The sequence below is a fragment of the Anarhichas minor genome, unplaced genomic scaffold (assembly GCF_050575085.1).
Source record: "Anarhichas minor isolate MPS153535 unplaced genomic scaffold, ASM5057508v1 ptg000028l, whole genome shotgun sequence".
Lineage (NCBI taxonomy): Eukaryota > Metazoa > Chordata > Actinopteri > Perciformes > Anarhichadidae > Anarhichas > Anarhichas minor.
The window spans coordinates 12,734,514-12,748,021 of record NW_027466474.1 but is presented as its reverse complement, the minus strand read 5'-3'; the positions used below and the strand labels follow the sequence as shown (position 1 = coordinate 12,748,021).

At 40.4% G+C, this 13,508-nt stretch overlaps 1 protein-coding gene across 4 annotated transcripts; it reads left to right on the top strand.

Moving 5' to 3' along the window:
* The first annotated feature begins 478 nt into the window (after positions 1 to 478).
* Positions 479 to 13,508, top strand: rnf44 (ring finger protein 44). Of its 4 annotated transcripts, XR_012957332.1 has the most exons (12): positions 2,087 to 2,507; positions 4,328 to 4,520; positions 5,128 to 5,350; positions 5,514 to 5,681; positions 6,139 to 6,312; positions 6,457 to 6,618; positions 7,721 to 7,836; positions 8,165 to 8,252; positions 9,114 to 9,235; positions 9,319 to 9,418; positions 9,540 to 9,999; positions 10,259 to 13,508. XR_012957332.1 is itself a non-coding variant. In XM_076103130.1 (11 exons), exons 2-11 carry the CDS (start codon positions 4,414 to 4,416, stop codon positions 9,600 to 9,602), a joined length of 1,323 nt encoding a protein of 440 aa, XP_075959245.1. In that variant the 5' UTR covers positions 479 to 554; positions 4,328 to 4,413; the 3' UTR covers positions 9,603 to 13,508. The 4 variants fall into 4 exon arrangements, 3 of the variants coding, with proteins under 3 accessions (XP_075959245.1, XP_075959244.1, XP_075959246.1); XM_076103130.1 differs by lacking the exon at positions 2,087 to 2,507 and adding an exon at positions 479 to 554 and having other exon boundaries at positions 9,540 to 13,508; XM_076103129.1 differs by having other exon boundaries at positions 9,540 to 13,508.

Sequence of the window (13,508 nt, the reverse complement as noted above, 5' to 3'; positions counted from 1 at the left end):
CTGTATTTTTCCTTCCGTCAAATGTTTTAATCCATTGCCTTTATTTTACACTGTGGCGATACTACTTTAACTAAAATAAAGGTTCTGAATCCTTTTTTTTCTTCTTTTTCTCTGCCAGATTAGAAACAACGCTTTCCATAGGAGACGCTGAACTTTCGAGACAAACTGGTACACCTTTATTCAGACCATTACGGTAGAAATGGCAGCATTGCGTGTGCTCTCCGCTCCTGAAATACGCAGAAATGGGGGTGTCACAGGGAATCGCAGAAACTCAAAGCAACCGTGTGACTGGATTAACATTTCCGAAACCAAACAGTGGGGATTACGGAAATAATCTCTCGGGTCACAGAACTATAAACCCGCACAACATACAGACAACATGCATTGATAACACGAGAGTCTAACGTTGAACACCTTTTTTTTACAGCAGTGGTGAAATCCACGGAATGTTCCACACGGGAACAGCTGACCGTGGGATGCCGCACTTAGCCTAACGAGATGTGAACATTACAAGGAAAATATCAGTGATCAGATGTTTTCACATTAACAATCAGGTAACTACATTGCTCCTCCCGTTATCGCTTTGTCTCGGTTGATTCTTGGAGGTTTACAATGCGTGTTTACGGGAGACGGGCAGACGGGCTGTTCGGGCTGTCATCCTGCTGAACCTCCAGCCCCTCCTTGTTTTGCTGCTACCGAGTGCGATGTTGTAATGTTTACATTTAGTCAACGTTGCATACCAATGTTGCTATCCCTAACCAGCGGTTGCATCCATGTGCTTTGCACTGGAGCTTTCAAAACAGACAAGACATTATTTATTAACTCTTACTGGAGAGAACGGGCCTGATAGGTAGCTTATACAGCCCAATAAAGCTCGGTTATCCTCGACTGAAGCATCACATCAAGTATGTTGCAGCTCCATTCGCTACAAAAACATATAGCTTAGAGATGTTGTACAATAGCTGATGATGGGTGTTTCTAACTTGATCATGCAAGTGCAATATTACATAACCGGCAAGAGTGTGTTGGTAACTGTGGCCTCCAGTGAGAGTCAAAACAGGCTGTGAGCCACAGTAGAGTTTTAGACCAACATTTTTAGACTTTGCAAAGACAGCGCTCATGCAAAAGAGACACTTAGTGTAGCCTATGTTTTAAGTGGGCTAAAGCTAATTAATTCAAATGCAATTTTACTTTTGGTCGACATTGCTAAATTGATCACTTCTGTTTTTGTTTTTGAAGTGAGACAGGTTGCCACAAGAGAGATGCTTAAGTTGAGAAATCCCCCAAAACTTTTCAGGTCAGTAATGGTCAAGTGGTTAAATATTACGTTTCTCATTTGAAAAGAGTTCAACCGGTGGACAACTTTTATTTTATTTTGTACTAATAGTGACTGGCACTGGTGGAATAAGTATTCAATCATTTACTTAAGTAGCATATAAGAAATATAACATCACAAGTCAAAGTCCTGACTTTTATTTGAGCAAATGTACAGATGTATTTGCAACATAATGCACTTACAAGTAAAAGTACTCATTGTGCAGCATGGCCCATGTTATTGTTGCTGAATATTACTGGATCATTAATACTAATGCACGTAAGCACTTTAGTGAATATATGTTGAGGAGAAGCTTCGATTTCAATTGCTTGCTTTGTAGGTACTGCTTCATAGTTTAATCTATAGCAAAGCATCAATGTATCAAATGAAAATAAAGTAGAAGCACCTCAAAATTATGCCAATTTACAACCCCAGTAAATGTACCTGCTGACTTTACATCACTGGTGACTATTAGGCATGTTTCAAACTGCACTATAAATCTGTCTGTGCTGTAGGTGGCAAGATGCAATAACAAAAACAAAAAAAGGTCAGAGTATTTATTCGGTCTGACATTGGGCTTACTATTCGGGTGAGGGGTATTTAAAGCATGTTTAAGTGTTTGGTGACCCTGGGACCTCTCAGGGAGCTCTTTTGTTTGGAAGCTACAAGTAACAACAGGAACTGCTTGTTTTGATACATTGTAGCAAAGACTCTCTGGATGTCTGCTGTCTGTGTTTGCTACGCTCTGATTGGTCATTCACAAAATGAGGCGTGGTTTCGTCATAACAATGCATTCAAGGAACACACACGCGCCAAGTAATGTTTACTGTCGTTGTGTAGCAGACGTTTTCTTCTCATATAATTAACGGTATTTCCTGCTCCGGTAACGTTAAATGCTGCCCTTAATGGACAGGCCATTCTGCGGTTTCTGGAATAAAACGGATTCTCTATGCAGCAGCTGGAAGCTTGTGTTAGCTGACGAGCGTTAGCAAGCTAATAGCAGCTCGGCTCGACATTGTCAAAAATCCGTCGGGGAAACAAACAACGGTCGACTGACAGTCAGCTAACGGTGCTTTCTATCGGGTGATAGTAGTCGGTTAGGTGCAAGGATAACCTGATGGGACACGCCATTTCGGAGGCTGAAACATCTCCCGTCGCTCCTTCTCATCGAGCAAGCAAACTAGCAAAGAAAGTAAGACGTGGTCTGTTGTTGGCCAACTCACATAGCGTAACGTTAAACCTGTCCTCACAATGCTGGTCTCTGTCTGTGATGTGTCACATGAGTAGAATATGTCAGTGATAACTGTGCACGCGTCCTAAACATGTATTAGCATTCTGGCTAAATAGCTTTGCCAACAGCAATTATCTGCAGCTGGTGAGTCTTTGCTATGTTGGGACAAAGCGTTAGCCTAGCTTGGCTAAAGTTAGCTGCTCTCCTTCACCAAGGGGACGTCAAATGATCCCGGACAGTAAGGAACCGACGGTTGCCACGATGATAATGTGCTGTCTGTTTCGCAGTTATGTGTGCTGAGTTTAGCGTGGTATTGGTAAGACACGGTGTAACGGCACAGGGGCCTTCTATGTTGCATGTTAGCGAGCGGTCCCGCTTGCCTTTCACATCTTTTGTTGTTGCTTTGTCTGTTGAGCACATGGCTCTCCGTGTTTTTGTTCAGGCAGGCTACAGCGACCCATATACAGTATATTCTGCCCCCGACTATACCGCATTAATTACACTGCCACTTTAACAATGTACAATAGTTCCACTATATTTTAGCATTTTGGTGAAACCCAATACATGTAAACTCTTTGTAATTCCCTAAAATTAAAAATGCAACTATGGAATTTGTACAACTACACTGATGTACGCTTGTGACTTTCTTTCTTTAATTTAATTTTTTTTAAATTTATTATACTATATTGATCCCGGAAGGGGAAATTTGTCTCTGCATTTGACCCATCCCTGTATATAGGGAGCAGTGGGCTGCCAATGACAGGCGCCCGGGGAGCCGGGGGTTCAGTGTCTTGCTCAGGGACACTTCGACACGTGACACGTCCCAGTCAAGGATCGAACCGTTGACCCTGCGGTTACCTTTGCGGTTACCTATCTTTCTGTATTATAAATTACATTAATTTGGGTTCAAAACAATCAGAATTTGATAACTTTAGTTCGGCACCTGTAGTGGACATCTTGCTTTTATGTGTCATATAATTTGTGTAAAAACACTGTCGTGTGTTTTTAAAAATGTAATGACTTTTTCAAGTATATAAATAAAGCAGCAATGAAAGTGCTACTGGGACATTGGAGCAAGTGAATATTAATTTTAGTTTAAGTAAAATTAAGTCTTTAAAAACACCCAGCAGTCATTAAAATGAGGACAACTGTCATCTCACGAGACAAGACGTGAAAAAAGATATCCAGATAAATAACAAGAAGCCTTGAATGTGCCTATAGTTATTTAAGTATAGGCCATTTCCAATAAATATAAGAAAGGTAGCAGTGAAATAAACCCATCCCTGAAGAAAAACATGTGCTTCACTAAAATATGAAGTCACAAACGTTTTCTCAAATCATCCATATCTACTTCTTACATTTCAAATTCTAGGGGATTTACGTTCTGATGGTTTGAGATTAAACCTAAACTGTAAAGTAGAGTTGTCAGGGGTCCAGATACCTTGAGTGTTCCTCATAGAAATTACCAATTTAATATTATTATTTGACCCCTTATTTTATTTGCACATAATTGTATAATTCAGATTCAGTGACATCATAACTAATCCCATTGGGGTGTATCAGGCCTGAAAGTCTGTACATGTTTTATATAGTGTGTAAAAATGTGACTGTAAAATTTCCACATGATAGCTGGTATGTGCTTGTTGTAAAGAGTAAACTTAGCTACCATTAGTATTTTTTGTAACTGTGTACTCGGTTGCTAGATGAATGATTTAAATAAGCTCTGTCTGTAGCATAAGAAGCCGGGTTGTGATTTTGTGAATTGTTGTGTTTTTTTGCAGGCTTAAGACTATCGGAGGCAACATACGAGTGCCTCCACTGTACAGTTTGCGTTCCCAGAGTGTGACTCGTCTGCACGACGTCACCAATGCGACCATGGGAAATAGCAGTAAATAGGCTGCCACCAACAGCCCCCTTAAATCCAAGGAGGTTCCTTGGAGAGCCCTGCAACACCCCGGTGCAGCTCAGGAGAAGGTACCAACTTTGCCTTGTCTTTCCATAAGACCCCTTTCTTATTAAAAAGTCACTTTTCATTTATTTAGTCGTATCTCACTTTAAAGTATGTAAACTGACATTGGGATACTTCTAACATCAACCAAATGGCAGTTTTGTGTGTGACCCATGTTGCCTTACCTACAGACAAAAAACTCAAAATGCACCTTTTATTTTTCCAAAATGTAATTTACCATTAAGTAAACAGAATATTGTTACATGCCACATGTTTAGCAGCCTCTATCCAGCAAAACTACACTCTGACTTATTTAAATAAGGTTGATTTTTTTTTTAAGCACCATAAGCCCATGTCAACATAAACTTAATAAAAACTCAAAAGTATGACTTGCTTGTTTTCTCAAAAGTTAAAGATTCCAAATGAAAAAAACAAACACATTGCAATATTGTGTTTATTAAGAGTATGCTACCTTCTGAGCGGGCCCACTGCTTATTGGTGACATATACCCCTATTACTTAACATTGGTGCATTATCAATCCAATAATATCAGAAATGTGCAACTAGTGTAATTTGAATGTACAATGTATTGAACTGTCTCGGTCCATTTCTTTCTTCTGTGTGATGTTACAGCCCACCAGTGAGACGCCAGTGGGGGAGACGAGACAGGCCTGTACTGCACACTTCTCTGGTCCAGGATGAGAACTTCCATCATCTGCTTTTCTCCCAACATCACCAACAGGTTCCTTTAGATGAGTCCAGACAGTACAGCCGCACCAGCACACCACCACGCATGCTTCACCCTGCTGCTCACCTTCCCCAGCAGAGCGCCATCATGGTGGATCTACATGACCAGGTAACTGAACGAGGACAACCCGATGGGTAAAGTTGTTGATTCGTTGTCTGACCAAACGTACTCCTCAGTAATGTTCATGTTTACTATGAAACATGCCAGGTGTCGAGTTCTGTTTCAGGCTGATTGTGAGTCACCCCCCCTCCCCCATTTCTTTTCTTGAAAGATGCACCAGGGATCCGTTCCAATATCATACACTGTTACAACGGTGACGACCCACGGATTTCCTATCCACACCGGGCAGCCCCTTCCGGGGTGCAACACTCAGCAGCTCCCAGCATGCTCGGTAATGTTCAGCGGACAGCTCTCTCTGCTCTGCTGCCTTCCTCCTCCTGTGAGTTTGAAAAGGAAGAGCCCAAATGTCAGTGGCATCCATGTAGCACTCCATACCAGCCATGCAATCTGTCACTGTTCATGACTAACAAATGTCTGCTGCTGTTACTCTGCAGGAATTTGTGGTTTAGTCTTGATGCTAGCACAAGTATTAGAAACGGTTAAGCAACATAGAATACCATTCTGCTGTGTATGTGTGGAAACAAACAGAACAATTATTAGTGTCGTGCCAATACTGTCAGTGCTGTGGTTTTATGTTAACGCATCGCTTCTGTTCGCTACACGCTTACAACATGCTTTCATTATAATCGCCTTTCTGCTCATGTAAGGAGCAATTTTGCTTTAGTTAGGTGGAAACTTTTTCACAGTGTAGTTTAGATGATAATATAATTAAGGGGATAAAATACTTATAATAATTTCTCTCTGCTCTTGTGTTGTTGTTGTTTTTCTCTCTGCAGCTCATACAGGCATGTACCATGCAGCACATGCCAGTGTCTTATCAAGCCTTTCCACCCCTGATCTCCAGCGAACATTTTGTATTGCACCCGACCCCATCGGTACCCCCCCACCAGCCACCGCACCTTACTCCTTTGAGCCAGTTTGTCCCTTTACAGCCTCAGCACCCACGCATGGTGAGTAGTCCACAGCATACACGTGCTCATTAATGAAAACACAGCACAGTGGATGTTGAACGTAATCAGTAGTTTGTTGATTTGCATACATATATGTTTGATCTAACCGTAACCATCTTCTGTGCCTCTTTTTTCTCCTCTCAGCCTCTACAGAGGGTAGACAATGAAGTTGACCTAAGAGGGGACCAGCACCCATTAGGGACTTTCTCCTACCCTCCCTCTCATCACCCACCAGCGCTGCCTCCTTCTCTGCCCCTACAGTATCTTCCTCAAGAGCCTCTGCATCAGGAGCTTCCCTTTGGCGTGGTAAGACGGCCTCTCAGACATTTCCAGGGAAATTGACAGTACACTTATGACTTCATGGGTTTAGCATGAGCTGCTTCACACCTGTTAAAACAACACTTTCACAGTTGGAGGCACACAGGGCATCTGCAGGTCTTGACAAGTCTTCAAGAGCTTTGTACTTTGTACTTTAATTTATGAAAGTCTTAGGGTTAGGTTTTGCTAAAAGCACAAACTGTGCAAACAAAAGCCACAGTGCTGACAGAGCCAACCGTGTAGATCTGAGGGTGATCTGAAGGGTGGATCCTTTGCTTCCATGATGACCGCGTGGGTCGGGCGGCATTAGAAACTGTAATTGCCTTTGCCCAAGGCAGAGTAGCGATTAGTTAGCCAGTGGGGGACACACATTGGGACTCACATGCGCTAACATACACGTGTAGCCAGACCGGCTCCGTCAACAAAGTTTAGAGAAGTCCTGATAACAACACACACAGAGGGAGTGTGACTTCATTCCCTGCTCAGTTAGACATTACTCCACTATATCTTTACAGAGCTAATAGTTATATGCTGCTAAATTAATGCTCTCTGCACCATTTATATTACCTTGAATTAATTCATAATTTTTAAGTGACTAATCTAGCCATCCATTTTATGCCAGTTATCCACATTCAAATGGTCCAAGTTAATTGGAAAAAAATAAATAATATCATTAGAAATGATTGTTAGATTCTTCCGGAAAGTACTGAAAGAAGAGGGAAAAGTGACCTTTTTGGTTTTTCCCATCATACTTTGGCTGGGATGATTGTGAAACAGGCATTAAATAGCATTTCCTGTGGTATTTAAAAGGTCTTAAATTTCACTGCAAAAACAAAGAATGCAACTGCCTCCTCATACTGCTGGCCACTGAGCAGTCTGCAGCAGTCTGGGTTTATCTAACTTGCTCAAAAGCACCAAGGTGGTAGTTGGTGGGACAAGTGTTTCATACCTAAGAAGGTGCATATAAGCAGGGGGTACTAGTGTGAGTAAAAGTCAACTGAAATAGATGTCTAACTATTAACTAATACCATGAATTGCTGTATTCCATTGCAGTATTTGCAAAAATAGATCTCTGTGTGTCACTCCTCAGCCATATCCCCACATGCTGCCCCGGCGAGTGAGTGGACAGAGATACCGGTTGCAGCAACCTCTACCCCCTCCTCCTCCCCCTCCATCTTACTACCCAGGCTTCCTTCCTTACTTCCTGTAAGTACCTGCCGTGCAAATCACCCTGTTTGTGAAGTATAGCAGTTTTAATCATGTGGTTATTTACTTGCATGTAAAATTGATTTTACGAAGGTGCTGGCCTCAGCAATCAAGTATTGTACAATGCTGTGTCAACACTGCAGCTCAGTTTAAGCTCAGGCTTAATAATATACATTCTGGCTTTTGCATCTCTGCTTTTTAAGCAGGATAGAAACGATGAACTCTCGTTCCCCCTCAGTGCTGGTGTTTGCAGATCATGTGCCGCTTCACAGTGAAGTTGCAGTGATTGTGTTAATGCTCCACAAGTTGTGTTTCTCTCTGTGTCCAGGTCAATGCTTCCTGTGCCTCCAACAGCAGTGGGCCCAGCCATCAGTCTAGACCTGGATGTGGATGATGTGGAGATGGAGAACTATGAGGTTAGTGCGGTGTTGGTTTTAGCAGCTATTTTTCCGACAAAAATGCTCTTTAGTTTTAGTCACATTTTAGTCATTATTATCCTTTTTTATCCTAACTTTTTAGTCTAGTTTTAGTCACTAAAAAGCCACAACAGTTTAGTCAACCTATAGTCATTACTTTGAGTCAAAATGTTTTCTCTCTTAATTCTGTCAGCTATTTTATATTTATTTAGTCTTAGTCCTGTGTCAAATGTCCTTTTTCATCAGATTATATTAACTTGTATCGATGCTACACTAGATTAAATTAATATTTCAGTCAATCTATTCTAGCCAAAACAATGATATTGTAATTTAAGTCAAATTTATTTCACTTTATCATTAGCTAATGACAAACACAGGTTGAACAATTAAGAAAGCAGCTTTGTAGGGACGGGCATTTCAAGAAGAATACTATTCGATCATTCTACGAAAATCTTAAACACAATGTGTAGAGCCGCCGCATTTTCAAATCTAACTCGATGAGTTAAGCGTTTACTTCGACCAAATAATTGGAACAGTGGAAAGAAGACTGTTTTGGTCAAAGATATTACATGTGTGATATGGTCACTGTTGATGTTTAATGAAGTGTGTGCTATCTCACCATTGTCATGTGAAAAAGGTCGTTGAAGAACATATTTTGTCATAGTTTTAGTTAATGAAATGAACACTGGCTTAGTTTGATGGTTTGTGGAATAGCAAATTAGATAATTTCTTTTTGCTAGATGCTATCTTTATGGTATTTTTTACACATCAGAACCCCCCCGTCTCACGCTCCCCCTCTCTCTCTCTCTCTCTCTCTCTCTCTCTCTCTCTCTCTCTCTCTCTCTCTCTGTGTGTGTGTAGGCATTACTGAATCTGGCAGAGAGGTTGGGTGAAGCTAAACCACGCGGACTCACTAAAGCCGATATAGAGCAACTTCCGTCCTACAGATTCAACTCAGAGAATCATCTATCTGAACAAACGCTGTGAGACTCTTCCTCATCTTGTGATTATTCACTCACTATCGATGCCTTTATTTCCTGTTAACTCGATCCTCTCTTCTCCTCAGGTGTGTTGTGTGCTTTAGTGACTTTGAGTGTAGGCAGCTACTTCGGGTATTACCTTGTAACCATGAATTCCACGCAAAGTGTGTGGATAAATGGTTAAAGGTAAGTTCGTGCCAGTTTTGATCATGAAACCATTTCATAGTGTTCTTATAGTTTTCTATGAATATTTTTGACACGCTGTGCTTAATATATTTACGCTTTTATGTTTACGCTTTACTTCCAGACCAATCGCACTTGTCCTATCTGCCGAGCCGATGCCTCGGAAGTACACCGAGAGGTGGAGTGAGAACTGTCTGAGTGCTGGACTGGAAAGCTGCACAAACCAGAGTCTCTCCCAAAACTGGGGACACCTGCCACCTAACCTGCGTCCACCAGTAAATATAGCTTACCAACCCACCACTCCTGCCCCTTCCACAACAATAAGCAATCCAGGATGGTTTTCTGGAGCCTGTTGTACCTCTGCTGTGCTTCATTGTCCAAGTCTCATGAAACCCACTGCCTATCGCAGCCTATAGCCAGAGTTCTGGGATCGCCGGCCAGTTCTTTCTCTGCCCCCCTCGTTGCAGATTCCAAAGATTTCCCCTACAATGCATTATTTGCTGCTTTTGTTTACAGGGTTTCATTTTTATTTAGTGGATTTGGTTGTGGAGTTCATGAAAAGTGGGAGTCCTGCATTGGAAGTGGTGAGTCGGAGGGTGATAGGCTGGACACCTTGTGCAATTAGCAGAAAAATAATAGGAATACTTCAACATGGGTATCTGTGTTTGGAGGCCATGCCTGACCATCATAGATGCATGTTTGTGTAGATGTTGGGCAAAGTGACTTGTTAATAATGTATGTTCTGCAATAACGTATTGATCATTTCAACAGTTTAACCCCTTATTTGTTTTTAGATTTGCAAATTCTATTGTGAAAGTGTGACTTGCTGTGTGTTAAACGCAGATTCTGTTCAGCCTGGTGTTTATGGACTGCAAAGTGACGGGACATGCAACTATGGGGTTTCTTCTTCCCCCAATTATCCTCTCTGGAACACGGATCTGTTCAAAAGCAGTCGTGGATTAATGGACTGCATCTTTTTTGAGGTCATCTGGCATAACTGCACAAGTGCTACATCCGCCCTCCACGTCAGCATTGTTCCTCTGGCAAGCGTGTATGCGTGTGTACATATTGTGTGTGTGTATGTTTGTCCTGTTGACAGAGCCAATGCATTGTGTAACCACTGGATACAGGGCAGCATGCTAGGATTTGCATGAACTGTGGATTCAGACTAGCAATATTTTAATCAAGCATTGCCACCAAAATTGTCGAATTTTAAGAAAAAGAAGAGACAAATAAGCATACTAAGAGAACTGCTTGCTTATTCAGAAAGCACCATGAGAGGAAGACTAGCATGTGGTTCCACCCCGACTGCTTTTAAGGAGGGGAATCCTCGTCTGGAGGCTGTGCTGATGCCATATAGCTCTGGAGGTCTGTGCAGAAAGCAATATGTGCAGTGAGTGGTGAGTTTTAAATGAACTTTCTTCCCCTTTTAGGAAGACTGGGATTTTTATTTCATTGTTTGTGAGCCAAATCCAATATACAGATATAGCCTACTGTTCAAGATTTCAGATCTGCCTTCGTATGACCTTGACAAGCACAAACCTATTACTAATCCTGAAAATACTTTCTCATTTCCACTTGTTTTAAAAGTATGCTGTTAAAAAAAAAAAAAAAAGTTTATTTATTTCTTTTATCTTCTAGAGAAAATACATTGAAGGAAACAGTCGGAGCACTAACATGTTTGTGTAACGTATGTGTTCTTATTTCTTCTACACTCGGTCAGGTCGTCGTCTTAGGCCACGGTGATGGTGTTGTAAAAGAGCAGCTGTGTGCATAGCTTCAGTGTGAATGCTTTTAGAAAACGTCTGAAGACAAGAAGAATGTTGAAAACCCTTGTTGAAGTCGCTGGTGTCACGCCACGATACTTTTAACGGTGTATCCCGCAGTGATCAGGACAGGGTTCACATATGACACAGAGCTGGAGTGTTCAGTAGTGTAGAGACACTGTTAGACTTCTAGTTCCTTGTTTGTGTTCACTCTAAAAAAAAAAAAAGAAGAAAAAACAGGATACGTTTTCGGGTGGGGGGGGGAAAGCAACAAATGGACTTTTGCTTTGAATTCACTCTTGTCTCTTAACTGCCCCACTAAGCACTAACAGGCAGTTGTAACCTTTTGCTTTTAGGCGTAAAGGGATCTTGCTTTTTCTTTACTTTAGTTTCTTAAGTGAATGTGAGTCTTTGATGTGTGTGCCCACCTTCAAGAGAAAAAAAGAAGCCATTTAATGAGTTAAACCCACAGCTTTGAGAATTAACATATGTGTACATATCTTTTCGCTGGCATATATTGTAAGTTAAAAAAAAAAATCACTCAGGGCCTCTCGGTATATAAAAACAAAGGAGAACAGTCCATTTAAGATGGAAAGGTTGCCATGAAAAAGGTATATCTGATTTTAGTGTGGTTGTTTTCCTCAGACCACAAATAATTTAATGTAATCAATTATAATATTCAGTTTTGTGGGAAATAGTAGATATTACATAATTTACAGACAGGCATGCAAGAAAATAAGATCAGTCAATATGTTATTAATATTCACTGAAAAGAAGCAATGTACACTGCAACTCATTACAAGTGTATACTTTTTGTTGTTTTACTCAAACCATATGGTTGACATAGCGGTTGTGATCCCTTTTTCTAAATGTGCCGTGGTGCACACTATGCTACCTAATTCACTCCTAAATCTACTTCAGAGGTGTTTTGCATGACATAAAAAAAAAAAAAGGAAGTTAAACAAGTTTGTTATGGTGGAGGATATCTCAAATTCTGGTGGAGACCTATTTAATGGTGCACAATATGCATGCTTGTCAACCAGATCCCAACTGATTTTTAGCTCTATTTTAGCTTCGGGGTTCTGGAGGTTTGGATCTTAACGCTCAGCTGATAACTGCCATGCATTGTACTGCACACATTTGTAATAGAACTGAATGACTACAAGATTTTATTGCGCTAACTTCATTTTATAGAGGAAAAAAAAAATGGTCTTGAATCCAGAATTCTTACATACGTTGTGTTACTGTTATTGCCCTAACGACTGAAAATGACATGCTCTGAAACTACTGTAGTTAATTGAAAGCCATAGTGAAACGGTGCTAGATGTTCTGCTTTTAGGTATGAAAACTCACTTGCGTGAATGCAATAGTTTGTCATGAATCCCATGTATTCTTAAAGCATGTTGTACTAATACCCCTAAACAATGTCAGTGAAAATCAATATAGTTTAAGGGATTTAAAAAAAAAAAAAAAAAAAAGAATAAAGTGTTGTCATACTTATTTCAGTGTAGTACTGTACCTGCCTATCAGGCTCTTGCTCTGTGTATCAATATCTTAAAATGTATTGTTCACATATAGATAACTTAATTGATGTTAATATTAGCACTCTTATTTTTGAATTAATATTTAATTGACGATATCCAGCTACCCTAATACATAAAAAGATAACTTCCCCTTAAGCCCGAGGTAATGAGGTAACTTTTAATGACAACTGAGAATAGAGTCTTGTAGTCTTTCTGTTAAGAGTTATTGAATAATCTCACAGCTTGTGTGGTGGAAAAATGTGTTCCAATAAGCAGCTAAAATTGATTTAGGATTTGTGATTGATTGCTCCGTAGATGCCATTTATTGTTTACCAATGACTTTTGCTGTGGTGGGATAGTGGTTTACTGTTCTTACTCTCCCTGGCCTCTAGGGGTCCTTGCCTGAACACCAGACTACCCACCCGCCAATAGAGCCAGGGGCATGTGTTCCGTGTTTAGGCAGATGTTTTGCTTTGGTACTTGCACATTTACAGTTACCTCATTTTTTCCATGTTTGTATTGGGGGGTGGGGGGGGAAAACAACTAATATATATTATATATAGGAAATGGTTCTTATTAAGGTTATCATTTTTCATTCCATTGGAATCATATTGTTTGTAGCATTTAACATAACTAGTTAGTGTATTATATATACATCTGTATACTGTTTGAAATTTTTAAGATTTGTACTTTTTTTAAATGAAAGTTGCTAGTTATGCTTTACCAAGTAGTGCAATCATTTTTTCTTAATTGTGGCTGATTTGAAAGGGTTGTTCACTAATAAATGTATAATGTATACCAATA